The sequence below is a fragment of the Pecten maximus genome, chromosome 15 (assembly GCF_902652985.1).
Source record: "Pecten maximus chromosome 15, xPecMax1.1, whole genome shotgun sequence".
NCBI classification, from domain to species: domain Eukaryota; kingdom Metazoa; phylum Mollusca; class Bivalvia; order Pectinida; family Pectinidae; genus Pecten; species Pecten maximus.
In genome coordinates this window covers 35270165-35294378 of record NC_047029.1, presented here as the reverse complement: position 1 = coordinate 35294378, position 24214 = coordinate 35270165, and the positions used below count along the sequence as shown (strand labels likewise).

At 38.1% G+C, this 24214-nt stretch overlaps 2 protein-coding genes across 2 annotated transcripts in view; both read left to right on the top strand.

Moving 5' to 3' along the window:
- LOC117344006 overlaps positions 1 to 14731 on the top strand; it is a 32312-nt gene extending 17581 nt beyond the window's left edge. The window contains exons 6-10 of the mRNA XM_033906600.1: positions 86 to 186; positions 1615 to 1683; positions 8015 to 8168; positions 8837 to 9061; positions 13678 to 14731. Coding sequence (XP_033762491.1) covers positions 86 to 186; positions 1615 to 1683; positions 8015 to 8168; positions 8837 to 9061; positions 13678 to 14282 — 1154 coding nt within the window. The 3' untranslated portion in view covers positions 14283 to 14731. The remainder of the gene's footprint in view (positions 1 to 85; positions 187 to 1614; positions 1684 to 8014; positions 8169 to 8836; positions 9062 to 13677) is intronic.
- Positions 14732 to 16440: 1709 nt separating this feature from the next.
- Positions 16441 to 24214, top strand: part of LOC117343668 (solute carrier family 28 member 3-like) — a 47525-nt gene continuing 39751 nt past the window's right edge. The window contains exon 1 of the mRNA XM_033906125.1: positions 16441 to 16737. The gene's annotated coding sequence lies outside the window, so the exon portion shown is untranslated. The remainder of the gene's footprint in view (positions 16738 to 24214) is intronic.

The following is a 24214-nucleotide window of genomic DNA, read 5'->3' as shown; positions in this document are numbered from 1 at the left end:
ATTTTATGTGTATACACGAAGTAGTCATATATGTAAATCGTTTGAATTTAGATTTTTAATAAATACATTTTGCTTCACTTATCAGGGCCCATATCACGGCCTTACAGAGGGCCTTACTGCTTCCAGTGTGATCACCAGTCCCATCCCAGTGAGTGTGAACAGCTCAACATATGTGATGTCGACCAGGTACAGATACACCCTGTCATATAATAACGGTCGTGTATATGCAGTAAAATATCACGCAACACCTTTTCCCACCTTACTCTACATATCGCGAACTCCTTTAATACTGTCAGATTTAGGTTGCGTCAATAATGACAATATAGATTATTACTGTACATGAAATGAGTCATAATTATATCGCGTGTTTGGTAATCAGTCATTATAACATACAAAGGAGTTATCACAACCTACCTTTGTGTACCTGACACTAGTTCTGTCATTGTTATTGATAAATTTGATAGATGTTGATCTATAATAACTGCAATGTTTGAATATTCAGTGAATCGTACAGTCCTGAACATCTACTAATATTTATTTGTCGCTATGATAATACTTGAGTAGTACATGGTAAATGACAATTGCTGTCGTATCACGACAATTTGTACTTTGATACAAGTATGCCACAATGTCTGGTACACCATGATAAACGTGATCTGACAAATTGTAAACAATATTTTAACTGTTCAACAGGACCGACTTCCGTTCCCGATGTATCATGAATTTGGATTCCTTGGTTTTGTTTGTTTATTTTTTTTTTTTAATTTTTGTTTGTTTGTTGTTTTTTTTTTATCACAGTAATTTCGCTATATTCGGAGTTATCAAGTATACCACCAAAATAAATACCAAAGGAATGTTTTTATGTACAAAGTAACGTATACAAGAGTTTTTGTGCGAAAGGAATACTCAAACACTAGTTCAAAAAGGTAAACAACAATACAGATTTTTAAGAAGGTAATATGCTCTCATATTACCTGTAGATCATATTACCTGTAGATCATATTACTTGTAGATCATATTACCTGTAGATCATATTACCTGTAGATCATATTACTTGTAGATCATATTACCTGTAGATCATATTACCTGTAGATCATATTACTTGTAGATCATATTACCTGTAGATCATATTACCTGTAGATCATATTACTTGTAGATCATATTACCTGTAGATCATATTACCTGTAGATCATATTACCTGCCTTGGTTTCATATTTCCCAAGTCGTATTCATGCTGCAAAACTTACTGCGTGACTTTGTATATCCCGTGAAGAATCAGAATATAACAAAACAGCTTGGTAATTGGGCAATGAAATACTTTCGATTTTCTTTTGCGGTAGGACTGGTTTCGGCATACTTTTCTCTCCCTAATCTGTGGCTATTACTCTTGGCTCTGAACGACATCTAGATCCTTCTGACTCTTGCTATCTCATGTACATACATGTGGAGATTTCTTCGGAAATTTGTTGATAAAATGTCTAGTTTTGAGAGGATATAAAATAAAAATGAACTCCTAAACACAGGAATGGTAATTCTAACGCCGAGAAAGTCTAGATTTATTCTGTGTAAAAAGACCTTGTAGCATTAAAGTATTAACCATTAATTTGTCGCCAGGTGTGTGGTATACAGGAACACGTCAATGGTTTCGGCAGACAATACACCAGTGGCTGTCGGGGGAAACTGGTAAGTGTCGTCAACTTGTCAAATGTTTGTACACCAGTGGCTGTCGGGGAAAACTAGTAAGTGTCGTCACCTTGTCAAATGTTTGTACACCAGTGGCTGTCGGGGAAAAAACTGGTAAGTGTCGTCAGTTTGTCCCGTATGTGTACACCAGTGGCTGTCGGGGGAAACTGGTAAGTATCGTCAACTTGTCAAATGTTTGTACACCAGTGGCTGTCGGGGGGAAAGTTACATGTAAGTGTCGTCAACTGGTCCCATATTTGTACACCAGTAGCAAAGGAGCATGTTAATAAGTAGCACTTAATGTTTGACGTTGAAAACTGATTGTGTGGTGATATATGATGTTATAATAGAATGCTCAACGCAGAATTTTTTCCTGTTACTTTGTCCATGTAAAATGGACTGAATTATTATCAATATAATTCATTTTATCTGTTCTTCATAAAAATCCTGGTCTTAAAATAATGTCGTTCTGTGTGATCACTACCAAACATTTTATCAACACAGGTGATGATATAAGTACATTTGTATATGCATAAATATATATACTGTACATATATAATAAAATAAAAAGTCAAACACAGATCTGCTGTCTCCCTAGTACGTTCGCGGCTACATCGTGCCTCTCTTCAGGGGATTATAGCCGCGAAAGTACTAGGGAGACAGCAGATCTGTGTTTGACTTTTTATTTCATTATTATTTACCGTCACATGGACACGTTAACTTTATTATATACATATGTATATACATTTATCCTGCAACTACCACACACATCAGCCGATAAATACTATCAGATGAAGCAGTGCGTTATCCGTCAATACGATTCATGTGATTTTTTTCTGATTCTGACGGGACTACTTTCAAGTTGACCTGATCATGAATGAACTTTGACCCTAATGTGTTTGTCAACAATCGCCAGTTGTTATCGTCTGCCATCTACATTAGAAAAAGTAATCAGCGACAATGTAACACAGCAAAGAAGTAATTCCAACATATTAGCCACTCAGCGTAAACAGAAAATCCCGTTAATTTAAATCCGTTACGCAAATCTAGCGAAACACAAATGTCATACGTATTCCATCCGTAAATAGCAATAGCAGTACACTGTACTGTTACACAAGAGACCTTGCAATTTTACTCCAGTTTTATGGTGCAATACTTCATATTCACAACACGAATACCGAGTAACCCTATGTAAAGCCATTACAGAGTTGGTGATGTATATCTCCGTAGATCACATCCTGATTACAACTTCACAGTGGTACACATACGGATATATTATTACTATAGACAAACATTTTTTGCATGCGAAATGTAAAACGTTAACGTGATTAACTAATGGAATTATTATGCTATTAAACAGTTCATTATAGAAAATAAATAGCATCTGTTTGATATTTTCATACACAAATGAGTGAAGTTACACTTTGAGGTAACAAAAAAAAGGTTGGAACTATATTATAACTGCACCTTGACATTTCCGAGAAAGAAGTAAATATAGTTATCAAGAATGATATTTTCCTACGCAACATAGCGGATGCATCACTCCAGTTCAAAACGGTAAACAAATGGCGCTTCGCTCCGTTTAACATGTCAGTTCCTGTTGAATAGCTGCAGGATGAACAGAAAACATGGCTAGCATCTCGCATTACAATCTTTATTTTTGACTCGGAAAGGTGAGATGGCTCGTATTTCCTAACCGTCGCCAAAAATAAACCTGGTATCGTAAGATACTAACCATTTGTTCTCTCTCTATATATGTACATATCATCAAATAGGTAATTTGTGATATTTCACTGATATTTAATTACAATAAAACAATAAAATAACAACACATAACGTTTGCATCAATATTTAGATATCAACGATAACATCTATTAACTCCGCGAACCTTTGTTTGATAGAGAAAACACCTGTACGAAGTCCTGGGAGACAGGAATTAATGATTTTAATTAAGATGCATCTGAATAACAAATCCTGTAAAGTCTACTATGATACAATTTAACATTAGTAATTTGATCAACGTTTAGTATGTATCATGGCAAACCGTAGGACTTGCTGTTGACATGGAATTTATTAAACTGCTTGTAAATTTCAATAAAACATGCGAAAATGCATGTTTCAGAGGGACATGGCTCATTTGTATCACATATATTGCATAAAATAGCCATGACATTTTGCACACAGGCGTCTGAAGCACACAATATGAGCATTGGTTTGACCAGATTTGACTTTAAAATATGTTAAAATACCGATTCAATTTGGACCTTGAAATGCAAATGGATTTATTTTGTTCTCAAATATATGGCGGTTGTTGATAATATCGCAAAAATATGACATATAAGAGATATTTAAACATTAAAACATTTCTTAGACACTATCAAGAACTCTTGACGTGGCAAGAAGACTGTTTTAGGAAACAAAATGCCCAACCGCTGAATCTAGGATAAAAGATGCATATTTCTGAACAAGGCCCACAACTCACCAGTTTAACACTTTGTCCTAAAAACGTCTTTCTTATTGTGATCAGTTGTCTTCAAAGTATAGTACATCTATATGAGCATTTCTTGATTGATTATTGACTGAAATGCCTCCGTTACGTCATAGATGTGTAATATTATTTACAGCCGCCATTTGAATTCCAAGATAAAAACAAAATAAGTGTTTATATGTACAAAAAGCTAAATCTATTCAAACAAATGTTCCTATCGTATTCTAAAGACACTCATGAGCATAACAGCTTGGCTATTTTTCAATTCTGTTCTGTTATGTTGGTCAATTTTTTTTAATGTACGTCAGTTTTCGGTAACCACAGTTTGTCACCTTCATCAGACGTTTCGATGACCACAGCTTGTCATCTTTATCAGACGTTTCGGTGAACACAGTTTGTCATCTTTATCAGACGTTTCGGTGAACACAGTTTGTCATCTTCATCACACGTGTTGATGAACACAGTTTGTCCTCTTCATCAGACGTGTTGATGACCACAGCATGGCATCTTCATCAGAGGTTTCGATGACCACAGCTTGTCATATTCATCAGACGTGTCGGTGACCACAGCTTGTCATCTTCATCAGAATTTTCAGTGAACACAGTTTGTCGTCTTCATCAGACGTGTCGGTGACCACAGTTTGTCATCTTCATCAACCGTGTTGATGACCACAGCATGTCATCTTCATCAGACGTTTCGATGACCACAGTTTGTCGTCTTCATCAGACGTGTCGGTGACCACAGTTTGTCATCTTCATCAGACGTGTCGGTGAACACAGTTTGTCCTCTTCATCAGACGTGTTGATGACCACACCTCGTCACCTTCATCAAACGTTTCGTTGGCCACATCTCGTCACCTTCATCAGACGTGTCGGTGGCGACAGTTTGTCACCTTCACCAGACAAATAACCAGTTGAGTGTATCTATGTTCGTCGAGGTGGCAAACAAGGGACAAGTCGATTCGGGAACACTACAGTATTTGTACACTGGGTTAGCAAACAGTCTAATAAAACAATTAAACCCCAAGCTCGCAAGCACACTACATCCAGCTAACTCTCATCATCTTATGACATTACCTACCCATATCTGTCTAATTTAGGAATGAGAAATCGTCTTTCATTTTTTGTTTCTCTTGAAACAAAAATAAATTTAATCAAAACAGAAGTTACCGTCAATCTGTCTTTGTCAATTCTGTACGAGCACTTAATAAAACACGACACTATAGAGTATTAGTCATTCTTTGTGGAACATTGCGACTAAAACCAAATTTCTGATTTGTAATTACTTCATATATAACATTACTGATGGCCTGACACATTGAGAGCTAGTGGCCGTCTCGAAATAACTCCTTGTATTAGGCTCTGACAGAAGTAATGCCTCTCGCTTCCAATTCTTGTTTAAGAAGAGAAATCAATGTCACACGTAGACTGTGGTTAGAATAACATGTGCCATATTTCAGATATGCATCGGTAGCGTATGTCTGGTATAACAGTTGTCTTGAGGATCCACATTCAATTCATTCAAACTAAAGTACAGTTCTTTTTTCAGACATGTATCATGTATACATAGGATTAGCTGCAGATGGATACACAACGCTACCCGAACTGTTTTTATTATAAGTTCTTTGTGTTTACATAAACAATCATGGGTTGTGACAAAAATAAAGTCATCATTTGCACATCAATTACCAAACAACTAACACGATCACCAAAAGATATTTTTCCATAAATTTGTTAAGTATGAAGACGTAATAGCGCAGTCGGTTAGAGGTCTGGTCACATAACATCGGGCAAAGGTCCGAAGTACGTGGTTGGACGCTCCCTGGCATGTCGGGTTGTGTTTCTCGGGAAGATGAGTAACGGGTCTATCTAGTCTGTCGTGGTTGTATCCTAGGACAAGCACTTGACCCTCATTGATCTAGATAACATCCGACGGGTCTCTCGTATGCTGTGTAGGTTGTTCGATGAGGTAGTTTCCAGCTACAACAAGGAGACTCCACCTCAAAAAAATGCAGTAAACAAAAAAAGTACAAAGACAAAATTAATGGTTATTTTTTTAGGAATACATGTTTGATACAGTATATCAGCCAATGTTTTCAATATCCGCATCACACGCATTTTTGTTTCTGATATCACAGTATAAAGGTACATGTAATTAAACCACTGATCACGCATTATCGTGTTGACCCGTTCAGGAATCTGTAGGGGTTAGTTTAAGAAGATTTTCCCAGTTCAGACATCACGGACACTAGTGCCACATACAATTCGCTAGTAAGATACAAAGTCTTTTACGACAAGGCGTTAGGCATGGGTCGATGATTATGTGATAGGAGATCATTGATGTACATGGCGTCGAGAAAAAGCAACGTTTGATACAACATTTAGATTTTTTTTATCAGAAAGAAAATGCCCATAACGAAAACAAGATCCGGGAGCACTAGAAGTCAGAAAACTGTATCGAGACAACGCCAAGAGTAACGAGATAGGACCATGTCAAAGACCGTTGCATGATAGGCGCGAAGCAAGAAGGTGAACAAGCTAACCCTCTGATTCAACTACTGGGCATGCGCAGAAGACGACATCAAACCTTGCTATGATCGATATCGGACAATGCTACTACGCTGATTGTAGAAAACTAAAGTATTCTGTCTTAACGTAAACAAAATTAATTCAAATATACGACAATTTTTCGGGATTTATGTCACCGGCACGTATGTTCATAGGTGTAATTGGTGTTTTTCCTATTACAGGAATGCCAGACTCCCACACATCTGTTGGTGGGGAGGGATGTCACTGACACACGTGTTAGTAGGTATAACTTGTGTTGTTTATATTACAGGAATGCCAGGCTCACACACATCTGTTGGTGGGGAGGGATGTCACTGACACACGTGTTAGTAGGTGTAACTTGTGTTTTCCTTATTACAGGAATGCCAGACTCCCACAAATCTGTTGGTGGGGAGGGATGTCACTTACACACGTGTGTTAGTAGGTGTAACTTGTGTTTTTCCTATTACAGGAATGCCAGACTCCCACAAATCTGTTGGTGGGGAGGGATGTCACGGTGACACACGTGTTAGTAGGTATAACTTGTGTTGTTTATATTACAGGAATGCCAGGCTCACACACATACATGTATGTTGGTGGGGAGGGATGTCACTGACACACGTGTTAGTAGGTATAACTTGTGTTGTTTATATTACAGGAATGCCAGGCTCACACACATACATGTATGTTGGTGGGGAGGGATGTCACTGACACACGTGTTAGTAGGTGTAACTTGTGTTGTTTATATTACAGGAATGCCAGACTCCCACAAATCTGTTGGTAGGGAGGGATGTCACTGACACACGTGTTAGTAGGTATAACTTGTGTTGTTTATATTACAGGAATGCCAGGCTTACACACATACATGTATGTTGGTGGGGAGGGATGTCACTGACACACGTGTTAGTAGGTATAACTTGTGTTGTTTATATTACAGGAATGCCAGGCTCACACAAATCTGTTGGTGGGGAGGGATGTCACTGACACACGTGTTAGTAGGTGTAACTTGTGTTGTTTATATTACAGGAATGCCAGGCTCACACACATCTGTTGGTAGGGAGGGATGTCACGGTGACACACGTGTTAGTAGGTATAACTTGTGTTGTTTATATTACAGGAATGCCAGGCTCACACACATCTGTTGGTGGGGAGGGATGTCACTGACACACGTGTGTTAGTAGGTATAACTTGTGTTGTTTATATTACAGGAATGCCAGGCTCACACAAATCTGTTGGTGGGGAGGGATGTCACTGACACACGTGTTAGTAGGTGTAACTTGTGTTGTTTATATTACAGGAATGCCAGACTCACACACATCTGTTGGTGGGGAGGGATGTCACTGACACACGTGTTAGTAGGTGTAACATGTGTTGTGATGGCGACTTCTGTAACTACGCATGCTCCCAGAACCTTTCCACTTCAGCTTCGAACATGGCTACACAAGCACCTGGTAAAGTTTTAGATTTTATCAAAATATCGTCAAATAAGCTTCACCTGTATACATTATGAAAACAGTCGTTTAATTTAACCAGCGTATCGTCTACAGTACACACACAGTGCAGTTATTTTCCAATAACATTAATTAGAATAATATCTATCTTATTCGTTTTGCCAAAGGCTAATCAATTGTGCAATTTATGTTAAATAAGTAATTAAAATTCGAATGAATTATGCAGCTCCGAAAAAGCGCCGCCGTCTGTGGGTTAAAGTAATGTTGCCAGAATAGCGAGACTTCATAATTGAAAGCGTATTGTTTATCAAAAATACTATTTACATTAAAACGCGCAGCTCTTCTTGTGGCGAAGTACAATTGTAAACGGAGTTGTAGATTGGCGGAAGTGACGTAATACACAATATCTGCTATAATCAGGATACTAGTTATGCCACCGAGATGAGAGGAATCTTTTTGATGTGTGAATACTTTAAACTCTTTCTTAACTTTCTTTTCTTAAGAAATATCTTTCAGATGATTTCAACTTTCTTTAAATATTTACAAATATACACCCAGTAATTTTTTTTAAAACATAGATCTATTAAGAATTCTACAACAAAAGAATAATTTCAATGATTAAATGTAACCAAGTTTTCTATCCGACCTAAAACTTATATTTATGATAGTGACTTACCACAGCACATCCCTGTACAAGCCAAATCCCACCACAGCGGTCCCTGGACTGACATTTGAGCCATGGGGGTCTTGGACGCCTTGCCCTAAAATCTGTGGTCGTAGTCGGCAGGAGCGTTACCGGAAGTGCCGTGACGTCAATAATGTTCTGCTGAGTAACCCTTCATGTTCCGGGTTAGGAGTAGAAACTCGGACATGCCTCAGTGATTTCTGTCCAGGTAAATCATTCTCTCACCATAATAGTTATGGTATTACTTTAACTTTTAATCACAGATAACTATTCTGAGTTATATGATTCATATATACATGTAGCATTAATTAAAACTGTCACGCCTTAAAATTGTCCTCTCAATGCTAGGCCTCTCCGTCCGTAGTTAGGTAGCAGTGTACAGTAAAAATGCCAAATTCTGAAAAATATGGCACATGCTTTAGATATGTAAACATTGCCAGTTAACCTTACATATAACCTCTAATAAAGTATATATATTTGAAATCTGTACAACATTTGCAATTTTAATAGAGCTCTGAAGGATAAGTAAACTGATATTTTCTGTGATTTTTAGAGCTGTGAATACCATGGTAACAGCTTAAAAAATTCTCAAAAATTGCAAAATATTATGATGTTTGACCCAAAATGGCACAATTCTCTACACAATTTTTTTTCTGAAACCTATTTAAAATTAAATATCTCTATCCCAAAGACAGAATTAATCTTGTTTGGACATATGTTGTAAATTAAGTTTTTCCGCTATCTTACCTTTTCTGTGGGCTTCCATTTTGCGCTGTAGGCGAAACTAAATTTCCTGTGTAAACACACGTTCGGAAAATCCGGATATTTAAAATCCGGAACCAATTTATTGATTTTTGTTTTAATAAATGTGAAGCCTGTATGTACTACTTCATACTGGATATACCAATTATAGTGTACATTTATTTTTTCATTTTTTATACATATCATAATACAGGAGTTATTTGCTTAACAAAAAAATTGCCCATGGCCAGGCTGTCTTACTGTGGTGTGCTACCTTATACATCACTTTTGTTAATTCTAATTTTACTAAAATCCCCATGAATGTCTAGAATATGTTCCGACGAACAAAATGACATATCGGGTTACTGTGTATCTTTAATAGTCACGGAGTATTGCTGATTTCCCTGAGAGGTGTATTTTGACAACTTTTTCTCCCAATCCAGTAATAAGGGGAGGTAATTTTAAAGATGAAAACTCCCATAATTCTGTATATCTCTTGAATAAAGTTGTGTTTTGAGTTGAATGTGGTACTTTGAGTCTCTGTGCATGTAATCAAGCAAAAAATACTATACAACTATCAAATTTAGCCTTGTAATATGACGTCATAGTTACCATGACGTCATCAGTAACTATGACGTCATCAGATGGTATCTATGACGTCATAAATACTCAATGGTGTCATAATAAATAACCAAATTCCTTTCCAAACCTCAGCTTAGCAACACATGCAATATTCTAACTGATAAATCATGACATGACATCCAAGATTTCAAAATGTCATGCCTATGACATCACAGTCATCTGTTTCCACCCCGGTAATTCAGATATGTACCAATGATCATATGAAAGTGTCCGCTGATCCCATTTTATGCGGAAAATGCTATTTTTTCTGCTTTACCGAAGGAAGTGACAATAATTGACAATATTGTATCAACCGTACACTCCATCAATTGAAATTGCATGCTTACCAATGTATAAATAAATTGAAAATAATGGTTTCACCAAATATTTCAAAAAATAAGACTTACTGTAATAGTTTCCATGGATACGGGGTAATAAATCAGGTAAAACAAACCAGAATTCAGTCTATATGGTTTGTTAGATACCCAATAAGTTATTTTGGGTTTGTTATAAAACATAGAATATCTTTTCAATTTACACTGACTCATTAACATTATGCTTAATTAACCCACCCTTAAAAAGGGTAAATATGCGAGTTACCTCCCTTGATTCCTCTAATATGACAAGCCAGATAATAAACAAGTTTTAAATTGTTTTTATGCATTTTTGAGCAATAATGAACTAAAATGAAGCTTAATCAAGCATAATTAAGCACAATTCCCAAAAAATAACATTTTTCAGCCCTTATAAGGTAGCAGTGTACAGTAAAAATGCCAAATTCTGAAAAATATGGCACATGCTTTAGATATGTAAACATTGCCAGTTAACCTTACATATAACCTCTAATAAAGTATATATATTTGAAATCTGTACAACATTTGCAATTTTAATAGAGCTCTGAAGGATAAGTAAACTGATATTTTCTGTGATTTTTAGAGCTGTGAATACCATGGTAACAGCTTAAAAAATTCTCAAAAATTGCAAAATATTATGATGTTTGACCCAAAATGGCACAATTCTCTACACAATTTTTTTTCTGAAACCTATTTAAAATTAAATATCTCTATCCCAAAGACAGAATTAATCTTGTTTGGACATATGTTGTAAATTAAGTTTTTCCGCTATCTTACCTTTTCTGTGGGCTTCCATTTTGCGCTGTAGGCGAAACTAAATTTCCTGTGTAAACACACGTTCGGAAAATCCGGATATTTAAAATCCGGAACCAATTTATTGATTTTTGTTTTAATAAATGTGAAGCCTGTATGTACTACTTCATACTGGATATACCAATTATAGTGTACATTTATTTTTTCATTTTTTATACATATCATAATACAGGAGTTATTTGCTTAACAAAAAAATTGCCCATGGCCAGGCTGTCTTACTGTGGTGTGCTACCTTATACATCACTTTTGTTAATTCTAATTTTACTAAAATCCCCATGAATGTCTAGAATATGTTCCGACGAACAAAATGACATATCGGGTTACTGTGTATCTTTAATAGTCACGGAGTATTGCTGATTTCCCTGAGAGGTGTATTTTGACAACTTTTTCTCCCAATCCAGTAATAAGGGGAGGTAATTTTAAAGATGAAAACTCCCATAATTCTGTATATCTCTTGAATAAAGTTGTGTTTTGAGTTGAATGTGGTACTTTGAGTCTCTGTGCATGTAATCAAGCAAAAAATACTATACAACTATCAAATTTAGCCTTGTAATATGACGTCATAGTTACCATGACGTCATCAGTAACTATGACGTCATCAGATGGTATCTATGACGTCATAAATACTCAATGGTGTCATAATAAATAACCAAATTCCTTTCCAAACCTCAGCTTAGCAACACATGCAATATTCTAACTGATAAATCATGACATGACATCCAAGATTTCAAAATGTCATGCCTATGACATCACAGTCATCTGTTTCCACCCCGGTAATTCAGATATGTACCAATGATCATATGAAAGTGTCCGCTGATCCCATTTTATGCGGAAAATGCTATTTTTTCTGCTTTACCGAAGGAAGTGACAATAATTGACAATATTGTATCAACCGTACACTCCATCAATTGAAATTGCATGCTTACCAATGTATAAATAAATTGAAAATAATGGTTTCACCAAATATTTCAAAAAATAAGACTTACTGTAATAGTTTCCATGGATACGGGGTAATAAATCAGGTAAAACAAACCAGAATTCAGTCTATATGGTTTGTTAGATACCCAATAAGTTATTTTGGGTTTGTTATAAAACATAGAATATCTTTTCAATTTACACTGACTCATTAACATTATGCTTAATTAACCCACCCTTAAAAAGGGTAAATATGCGAGTTACCTCCCTTGATTCCTCTAATATGACAAGCCAGATAATAAACAAGTTTTAAATTGTTTTTATGCATTTTTGAGCAATAATGAACTAAAATGAAGCTTAATCAAGCATAATTAAGCACAATTCCCAAAAAATAACATTTTTCAGCCCTTATAAGGTAGCAGTGTACAGTAAAAATGCCAAATTCTGAAAAATATGGCACATGCTTTAGATATGTAAACATTGCCAGTTAACCTTACATATAACCTCTAATAAAGTATATATATTTGAAATCTGTACAACATTTGCAATTTTAATAGAGCTCTGAAGGATAAGTAAACTGATATTTTCTGTGATTTTTAGAGCTGTGAATACCATGGTAACAGCTTAAAAAATTCTCAAAAATTGCAAAATATTATGATGTTTGACCCAAAATGGCACAATTCTCTACACAATTTTTTTTCTGAAACCTATTTAAAATTAAATATCTCTATCCCAAAGACAGAATTAATCTTGTTTGGACATATGTTGTAAATTAAGTTTTTCCGCTATCTTACCTTTTCTGTGGGCTTCCATTTTGCGCTGTAGGCGAAACTAAATTTCCTGTGTAAACACACGTTCGGAAAATCCGGATATTTAAAATCCGGAACCAATTTATTGATTTTTGTTTTAATAAATGTGAAGCCTGTATGTACTACTTCATACTGGATATACCAATTATAGTGTACATTTATTTTTTCATTTTTTATACATATCATAATACAGGAGTTATTTGCTTAACAAAAAAATTGCCCATGGCCAGGCTGTCTTACTGTGGTGTGCTACCTTAGTTTGGACACTTTTCTTACCGTCCGATATGTCAACGTCATTGTGTTATCAGGATGTCATATGTTATGCCGAATGCGGATCCCTTTCCGTGACATCCACGACACTTGTTGTATAATGAAATGTATTAATGCCCGCTTCCCTTGTATATACAAATATACTTATATAATTTGTTTAAATCAGTAAAATTAAGATCAGCTTCGAGATAAACAAACCAACAAACCAAAATTCATTATTTACTTCTTGGACATTTAAATGATATAGGTCATAACTTGTTGTTATAAACTTTTATTATTTTCATTATTTCTCTGTATTTCAGACTGTAACGCCCTCTACAATATCGGTTTTAATATGTCCGGAAATTACACAATCCATCCGGATAACAAAACCGGATATGACGTATACTGCGATATGGAGCATGGGGATGGGGGCTGGGTCGTGGTCCAGCACAGGTTTGATGGGTCGGAGATGTTCAACAGATCCTTTGCTGAGTACGAACACGGATTCGGCGACCTGAACGGAGAGTTCTGGTTGGGACTGGAGAAAATATCAAAGCTTAGTAACCCTGGACGGAAAGTCCGGTTTCTTCTACAGACATTCAACGGCACATGGATGGCACTCGAATATGGGAATTTCTCGGTTGCCAATGCCAGTCAACAATACACTCTGAATGTGTCCCAGCATATGTCTGGATTCGCACCGGAATCGTTCGAGTATAATTCCGGGGAGAAATTTTACACGTTTGACAATGATAACGCCGGACACTGTGCCGTTCGGAGATTCGCGGGCTGGTGGTTTGGTTCGTGCACGTTTCTAAACATCAACGGCGAATACGGACTCCGGGATGACGAATCCGGAATCATTGAACACTTCAGTAACAATCATTTCCATAACTTTCAGAAAACTTTGATGATGATACAGTGATTTTGCGGTGTTTTAATTTAGCTTTCATGTACATCATGCAGAATGAAAACTCACTTACTAATCTGTGTAGTTGTGTTTACAGTGGTAGGTGTAAGTTTGTGATGTATTTTGTATTTTGGCTGTAAAAGTTATTGAATGTTTCAATTCCATTTAAGGATTTTACCTCATTTTGACTGCGTATACGGTAGTATGCCCGCAGTTGGCAACGAACATTTCCTATGGTTATCGCATTAGCGCAGTCAAAATGAGGTACAATCCTTATATTTACATCAAACAAATCGTTTAATTAAATAGAGTACGAAGAAAATAAAATGCAGGGTGTGTTGCGACGTTGGTAACTACGGTAGTCGTGGTTAACGTTACTAAGATATTATAGTTCATGTGAATCTACGTAAAGACAACAGTATTGTTAACACAATTAAAAGAAACAACTGATCATTTTTGTTTTATACCTTTTACGTTTTTAATTAATTGATATAATCACAATCCACAATTTCCGTCTCAGATTAACTATGTTTGTCACAGCGTGTATTGACACAGATTTAGTAGTGACGTGGTCAAATCTCTAGGAACTGTACGCTTCAGCCATTTGTTGTTAGATTACCTCGTGGAGAAGTTAAATATGCACGCATTTCGGCAATATTCAGTTTAGTTTTTGACAAAATACTCACTTGACGTTAGTTTTTTGTGCGGAGATCATCGAGTAACAGGAGAAAACTCTAAAATTGCGTTGATCAGTCCATTCAAAATGGCGACGTCTAGTTGACGTTCCGGGAACGTCACAAATAGACAACGTCATAATTATGTTACCGATTCCCGCGCTTATTAATCCGCTGAGCCTTTTTGCACTGCGTATACGCTAATTTATTCGCAGTCAGAGTTTACTAAGCTGAAGAAGGGAGAGATGTAAATATATGGCAAATACAACAAATGTAGATACATTGTTTGGTGCTACATTTAAATGACTTGATACTTTTGATTGGTTATTTTTTTTTATTAATTGATTGAGTAATTAATTAATCTGAATGAATAAATCGTTGATTGGTTTATGAATTGTAGTAGTGAGAAAAGAAGGAAATACACTGTATTTAAGATCCCCCGAAGTGTTGATATTGGGCAGAGGAATTACAAATATACCTTCTGAATGTGTCATAATAATAGACTATGTCGAATTTAATCAGTAATGAGAAACAATTTGGCCAAAATACGATACATTATGAAAATAAAAAATACATCCATAGATATGTATATACGTACATGTATGTAAATTGACAGACACTTTTATCTGTGACCCACTTAGTCATTTAGTTAATCTTATTTTTGTGGATATATGTTTTAGGTTGAAAACTTGAGGTTTCGAGGAAGCAATAACAAATCTTTATTTCTTCTACTTTTTTTTTTTTTTTCGAAAGGGGTAAAAACTATATCATATTTAGGTGAATTTTGAGAATTAGTGATTGGCTATTTATACGTGTTTACAACCAGTACGGGATGATACCATTTATAACTTTATTGATATGGAGGGTCATAGGGTTGTTTTGAGGGAAAATACAGAAATTTGAAATAAAACTGACAAAGCGGTACAGGCGAGAGACATAATTTCGCGCAATGTTTGTGATGTAATGTCTGGACTGTATGCTAACCAAACTTTATTTCCCTCCAGGTGGGTGGAGAGCCTGCAAGCTAGTGTAGACTGAACGCCGATAGACATGTATTGGGGAGATACCCCGGTAAAGCTACCGAGGGTTAACCAGCCAAGCATAAGCATGTACATGCATATAATTGCGATATTATATCATCATTCAACGGTTAGTGAACCTTCCGACAAACAACCTGTGTTCACACACACACTGTTGACACCATTTTATATGACGGAGATTTTTATGAGCATTGTGCCTCATCGTCAAATCTTATTGCATTGTTCAGCTCCCTGCTTTGACCAACAATGACATTCAAATGCCATTTCATTTGATAAGCATCTCACATAAGAGTCAGATTTTATCAACTGTTCCGTATAGTTCAAAAACCTCAATGTGTTTCTGAAAACAGGGAATATTTCGACCTACCCCAGTGGGTATAGTGTGTTTAATTGACAATCATGTGTGGTGTTTGTGTACGGAGTGTGGGACTCCCTGGGACCCGAGCTTGCTACCCTGTAGCTACGGGGTGGTTAACTATAACATAGGCTGGTCGAATTCTCCTTAATGTTTTCCAATTTACCTTGGTTTTATTTTACTGTCAGCAGAAAGGACATAAAAGCGATTCTTTATTTCATTGTTAACCCCTAACAGTAACACTACGTAGATATATACACACTTCCTAAAGCAGGTGACTCTTTATGTGTTCACTGACACGTAACGGATAGGTACGGCTTGCTTCTCAAACGTAAGCGAGTTACACCTGCCTGCTACATTTTAGGACCAAGCTTGAGGTCGGAAGATTGACACCCTACCTGGTAAGAGGTTTTTTCTCGTTTGTTTCAACATACTATTTAATACATGCTGGTCAAACATGAATTTTCATCACTGTACATCCTCAAACCACTTACTTTGTATCCGAATTTCCGTGCTACCAGGTAAGTCAAAAACTGTATGTTTTTGACTTACCTTTACGTTCGGACTGTTAATTATTGCTCCATTTTCGGAGCGTTCTGATTTGTGATCTAAATAAGAACACGCACGAATTTAGAATTTCTATTCCATTGTTTACTAGAACTGTGATCCAGTAAACCCAACCCCTACCCTGCACTGGACGATTTTGTCTTCTCATGAGAGGTTCCGAATGTCGAACAGGTACATGTAGATTATGTAAACACCCCACCACTAGCCCGTACTGGATGGTTTTCCTCATTCCAGGAGGCTCCGAATATCCTGTAGATACCCCGCCCATACCCCGTACTGAGACGTTCCGGAGAGTCTATCATACGTACGTTCAGGTTTCATTGTCCTTCACGTGTTATAAAGCACGTGCACATTAATTGTTTTATCAACGCGATGGTAATGAGTCTAAGGACTCATAACAATAATTAAGAAGTTGAACTTGACTTGTCCGTCAGTATCGTACTCGAAATGTGCTACGGTAGTATAATTTTATTATGTATATGTGACCCGGTTCAATCTGGAAAATCGTCAACTAAACACGTGTATATAACTCGGTTATGTCGTTTAAGCGGGTTTTGAATGTGGCGATATTGATGACAGTTCATTATGTTAATATTGTTTACAAGTACAAAAATTATGCAGGAAATATAATGTTTTCGATTCAATGAAATTAAAGCCACCAGCCCCAGATGGAGACATAATTCACGCCCACTATTTCACCACTGGGAGAACTCGCGGCTTTATTTGTTTACCCGATCTCTCAGCTGGAACGACAACCAATAAAAGGTCACAGACCACTATTGAATTTTACAGCCTCTCGAGGTTTTATCGAGAAACCTCCACCAAGTATGTGTACCAAGGGGCCGTCAAGCGTAACAGATATGGTAATTGAACTTTTTCACTCGCTCACACTGTGGAAACACTGCGGAAACACCGGCTTATTCATACGTTGTTAATTTCACCTACTAACCGAAAGACATACGGAATAAAATGAACACGAACATCGGCTCAACAATCAGTGTTATACTGACAATATATATTTAGTGTTTAGTAACACAGGTGCGCGTTACGATGTATAGAGGGGTTGTATTGGGTAAGGGGGAGAGAACTCGGGTAAACACAAGGTGTAATACTATTATCCTACCACCTCACTTCATTAAACACTTTCTGCACCAGACGTAACCCATTCACATTTACACCCACATTTCTAATGAAGTGGTATATTTATGTGAACACATTATCACAAGTTTAAAATGAAATTATCACCAGGATAGTGGGTTGTTTTTAACTTGTTTATCGTGGCGTGTCCGTAGATGCAATTAATTTTAGTTGTATACTGTTTTTCTATTTCAAAATAAAGCTGGTAAGATATAGGGATTTTGAAATTATTCTTGCTTTAAGGGTTGGTTAGGTTTTGTATTGTTTAACATCATATCAACAGCTGTGGTCATTTAGGAGGGACCGCCTCCCTATGTGTAAAATGCATGCGTGTGGTTTTGCTGACACTAACAAGGTTTTCAGACAATTGGGTGGCCGATATTTTCGCTAACACTAACAGGGGTTTTATACGATAAGGTACCTGATGGTTTTTCTGCCTCTATCAAGGATTTTTTTCAGGCGATGGGATGCTTGGTGGGTTCAAAGTTACTTACGGGGTTTTCAGGCGATGGGATGCTTGGTGGGTTCAAAGTTACTTACGGGGTTTTCAGGCGATGGGATGCTTGGTGGGTTCAATGTTACTTACGGGGTTTTCAGACGATGGGATGCTTGGTGGGTTCAATGTTACTTACGGGGTTTTCAGGCGATGGGATGCTTGGTGGGTTCAATGTTACTTACGGGGTTTTCAGGCGATGGGATGCTTGGTGGGTTCAAAGTTACTTACGGGGTTTTCAGGCGATGGGATGCTTGGTGGGTTCAATGTTACTTACGGGGTTTTCAGGCGATGGGATGCTTGGTGGGTTCAATGTTACTTACGGGGTTTTCAGACGATGGGATACTTGGTGGGTTCAAAGTTACTTACGGGGTTTTCAGGCGATGGGATGCTTGGTGGGTTCAATGTTACTTACGGGGTTTTCAGGCGATGGGATGCTTGGTGGGTTCAAAGTTACTTACGGGGTTTTCAGGCGATGGGATGCTTGGTGGGTTCAATGTTACTTACGGGGTTTTCAGGCGATGGGATGCTTGGTGGGTTCAATGTTACTTACGGGGTTTTCTGGCGATGGGATGCTTGGTGGGTTCAATGTTACTTACGGGGTTTTCAGGCGATGGGATGCTTGGTGGGTTCAAAGTTACTTACTCACATTTACACCCACATTTCTAATGAAGTGGTATATTTATGTGAACACATTATCACAAGTTTAAAATGAAATTATCACCAGGATAGTGGGTTGTTTTTAACTTGTTTATCGTGGCGTGTCCGTAGATGCAATTAATTTTAGTTGTATACTGTTTTTCTATTTCAAAATAAAGCTGGTAAGATATAGGGATTTTGAAATTATTCTTGCTTTAAGGGTTGGTTAGGTTTTGTATTGTTTAACATCATATCAACAGCTGTGGTCATTTAGGAGGGACCGCCTCCCTATGTGTAAAATGCATGCGTGTGGTTTTGCTGACACTAACAAGGTTTTCAGACAATTGGGTGGCCGATATTTTCGCTAACACTAACAGGGGTTTTATACGATAAGGTACCTGATGGTTTTTCTGCCTCTATCAAGGATTTTTTTCAGGCGATGGGATGCTTGGTGGGTTCAAAGTTACTTACGGGGTTTTCAGGCGATGGGATGCTTGGTGGGTTCAAAGTTACTTACGGGGTTTTCAGGCGATGGGATGCTTGGTGGGTTCAATGTTACTTACGGGGTTTTCAGGCGATGGGATGCTTGGTGGGTTCAATGTTACTTACGGGGTTTTCAGGCGATGGGATGCTTGGTGGGTTCAAAGTTACTTACGGGGTTTTCAGGCGATGGGATGCTTGGTGGGTTCAATGTTACTTACGGGGTTTTCAGGCGATGGGATGCTTGGTGGGTTCAATGTTACTTACGGGGTTTTCTGGCGATGGGATGCTTGGTGGGTTCAATGTTACTTACGGGGTTTTCAGGCGATGGGATGCTTGGTGGGTTCAATGTTACTTACGGGGTTTTCAGGCGATGGGATGCTTGGTGGGTTCAATGTTACTTACGGGGTTTTCAGGCGATGGGATGCTTGGTGGGTTCAATGTTACTTACGGGGTTTTCAGGCGATGGGATGCTTGGTGGGTTCAATGTTACTTGCGAGGTTTTCAGACGATGGGATTCTTGGTGGGTTCAATGTTACTTGCGAAGTTTTCAGACGATGGGATTCTTGGTGGGTTCAAAGTTACTTACGGGGTTTTCAGACGATGGGATGCTTGGTGGGTTCAATGTTACTTACGGGGTTTTCAGACGATGGGATGCTTGGTGGGTTCAATGTTACTTACGGGGTTTTCAGACGATGGGATGCTTGGTGGGTTCAATGTTACTTACGGGGTTTTCAGGCGATGGGATTCTTGGTGGGTTCAAAGTTACTTACGGGGTTTTAAGACGATGGGATACTTGGTGGGTTCAAAGTTACTTACGGGGTTTTCAGACGATGGGATGCTTGGTGGGTTCAATGTTACTTACGGGGTTTTCAGGCGATGGGATTCTTGGTGGGTTCAATGTTACTTACGAGGTTTTCAGGCGATGGGATGCTTGGTGGGTTCAATGTTACTTACGAGGTTTTCAGACGATGGGATGCTTGGTGGGTTCAATGTTACTTACGGGGTTTTCAGGCGATGGGATGCTTGGTGGGTTCAATGTTACTTACGAGGTTTTCAGACGATGTGATGCTTGGTGGGTTCAATGTTACTTACGAGGTTTTCAGACGATGGGATGCTTGGTGGGTTCAATGTTACTTACGAGGTTTTCAGACGATGGGATGCTTGGTGGGTTCAATGTTACTTACGGGGTTTTCAGGCGATGGGATGCTTGGTGGGTTCAATGTTACTTACGGGGTTTTCAGGCGATGGGATGCTTGGTGGGTTCAATGTTACTTACGGGGTTTTCAGGCGATGGGATGCTTGGTGGGTTCAATGTTACTTACGGGGTTTTCAGACGATGGGATACTTGGTGGGTTCAAAGTTACTTACGGGGTTTTCAGGCGATGGGATGCTTGGTGGGTTCAATGTTACTTACGGGGTTTTCAGGCGATGGGATGCTTGGTGGGTTCAAAGTTACTTACGGGGTTTTCAGGCGATGGGATGCTTGGTGGGTTCAATGTTACTTACGGGGTTTTCAGGCGATGGGATGCTTGGTGGGTTCAATGTTACTTACGGGGTTTTCTGGCGATGGGATGCTTGGTGGGTTCAATGTTACTTACGGGGTTTTCAGGCGATGGGATGCTTGGTGGGTTCAATGTTACTTACGGGGTTTTCAGGCGATGGGATGCTTGGTGGGTTCAATGTTACTTACGGGGTTTTCAGGCGATGGGATGCTTGGTGGGTTCAATGTTACTTACGGGGTTTTCAGGCGATGGGATGCTTGGTGGGTTCAATGTTACTTGCGAGGTTTTCAGACGATGGGATTCTTGGTGGGTTCAATGTTACTTGCGAAGTTTTCAGACGATGGGATTCTTGGTGGGTTCAAAGTTACTTACGGGGTTTTCAGACGATGGGATGCTTGGTGGGTTCAATGTTACTTACGGGGTTTTCAGACGATGGGATGCTTGGTGGGTTCAATGTTACTTACGGGGTTTTCAGACGATGGGATGCTTGGTGGGTTCAATGTTACTTACGGGGTTTTCAGGCGATGGGATTCTTGGTGGGTTCAAAGTTACTTACGGGGTTTTCAGACGATGGGATACTTGGTGGGTTCAAAGTTACTTACGGGGTTTTCAGACGATGGGATGCTTGGTGGGTTCAATGTTACTTACGGGGTTTTCAGGCGATGGGATTCTTGGTGGGTTCAATGTTACTTACGAGGTTTTCAGGCGATGGGATGCTTGGTGGGTTCAATGTTACTTACGAGGTTTTCAGACGATGGGATGCTTGGTGGGTTCAATGTTACTTACGAGGTTTTCAGGCGATGGGATGCTTGGTGGGTTCAATGTTACTTACGAGGTTTTCAGACGATGTGATTCCTGATGGTTTTGCTGCCATTCACAATGTTTTCAGGCGAAATGGTGCCCGGTGGTTTTTTTCTGCCACATACATTTCCCCCCAATATCATTTCTATGATAACTGCCGACTGCGGATAGACAGCTTACAAGAACAGAGAGTCAGATAGAACGAATGACAAGTTACCACCCGGCTCACAGGTTACATGTCAGAACATTTGTATGACGTCTGTCCATGAAACAGAAGACGCTCACCTTTCTGGAACATCAACTCAAATCATTCTTGTATTATCCCGTTGGGCTGATTTTAAAGTAAAATGATGATTATACATTGTAGCATGCATAACCTCTGCCAGCTACCTATTTCGTAATAAGACACGGTCACCTTAATCTTGTGTAACAAAGAATTGCCCCAAGGACATGTATTTATAGAAATGTCACTCATTACACATGTACACAAGTAAAAAGCAGTCTTCGCCCGTAAAAGCCGAATATGTTGACTGTTAACAAACAGTTAAAACAGTGAGTATTGAGGAATGCTTGGCTCGGAGGAGCCAGGTTCATATGGAGACAGGTGTTGAGGGGTACACCAACAATCAGTGTCATACGGGCGGGTGTCTAGGAGGACCACAGCGGTCGGGGTCTTAATAGGATGGGTGTTGAGGGGTACACCGATAGTCGGGGTTATGTGAGGACGAATGTTGAGGGGTTCACCAACAGCTTGGGTCTTATTGGGACGAGTTCGAGAGGGTTCAACAGTCAGGGTTGTATGAGGACGGGAGTTGAGGGGTACACCAACAGTCAGCGTTATATGAGGACGAGTTTGAGGGTAACACCAACAGTCAGGGTTATATGAAGACGAGTTTGAGGGTTACACCAACAGTCAGTGTTATATGCGGATGAGTTTGAGGATAACACCAACAGTCAGTGTTATATGCGGATGAGTTTGAGGGTTACACAAACAGTCGGGGTTATTTGAGTGAGGGTTTCTAAGGGAATACCAGCACCGCTTATCCATTCTTTTTAGCATTATTTCTTTATTTCCTCCAAGATGTGAAGAGTATACAGAAATAATTTACAAATTAGAACAAAATTCATTCACGCTCATTATCTCTCGCATAAGGATTAACGCGTTACACAATAAACTACAGATATAATAATGATGACATGATGTTAGTAAAGGAAATTTCTTCGTATGTTTCTTAAGTTAAGACACATTAGATTCTTAATTAGCACATGTATACGTAATTCATTTTTAGAAAATGAATAGCAGTCATTTCATTCTGTGGTCTAACGTGAGATAATATCATTTAAGTGGCTACATGTGTTATGTAGGCTTGCAAATGCATTTTATATACATGTATGAATATCTATAAAACAACATTAATAATAATTACAAGTTCTCTTTTTCATATGAAATAATTACAAAATACCACTGCATTGAAGAATCTTGAATACAATAACGATTGAATTAACTCTGAAGTCCTCGAGTTCGTATGAGGATAAGTCATAATTGACGATACCCCCAAGAAGAACATGGAGAAGATGGTAATTTGATAACGTGTTAAGGTAACATACAAAATCGACATCTTTTATAGTACAGAGAACACACCACAGTTGGTCACGCAAAGACTCTGTATGATAGCATTCAAGCGCGCTATGTAAGATTACATCATTGTAAATTAAACCACAATATTGACACAAAAATACATTTTCGTCATCTCGCATTTCAACACAAAGTTTAACAATTTGTTTAAAACATGAACTGTATTGGGGGAAATGTAGAGCTAATTTCCATATTGAATATGGTTGTATTTTATTATGCAAAAGACCGAAACGAGAAAATTCTTTATCAGTTTTCATTCTTTCACATAGATTAAACTCCTCACAATTTCTTACATGGTCATTCACTAATCGTTTCCATTGGCATCTGTTTGGGAACAAGCCACTCTTCAAAAATTCACCAAGAACATAATTCAAATTATATTTTGTCAAAATATTGACAATGTCGGGAATAAAACCTCTGGAGAAAGTACACAGTTTGTAATCAAATATGCGCTTTATAAAAATTTCGCGCGTCAAAACTCCAACATCCATGGAACATATTCTACCAAGGAATAGTAATTTTTTCACACTGATATATACTTCTATTGAAAACCAACCGATCAATGACGTACACATGTCTGTTCTTGTTCTTACATTAAAACCCTGAATTGATTTTACAAT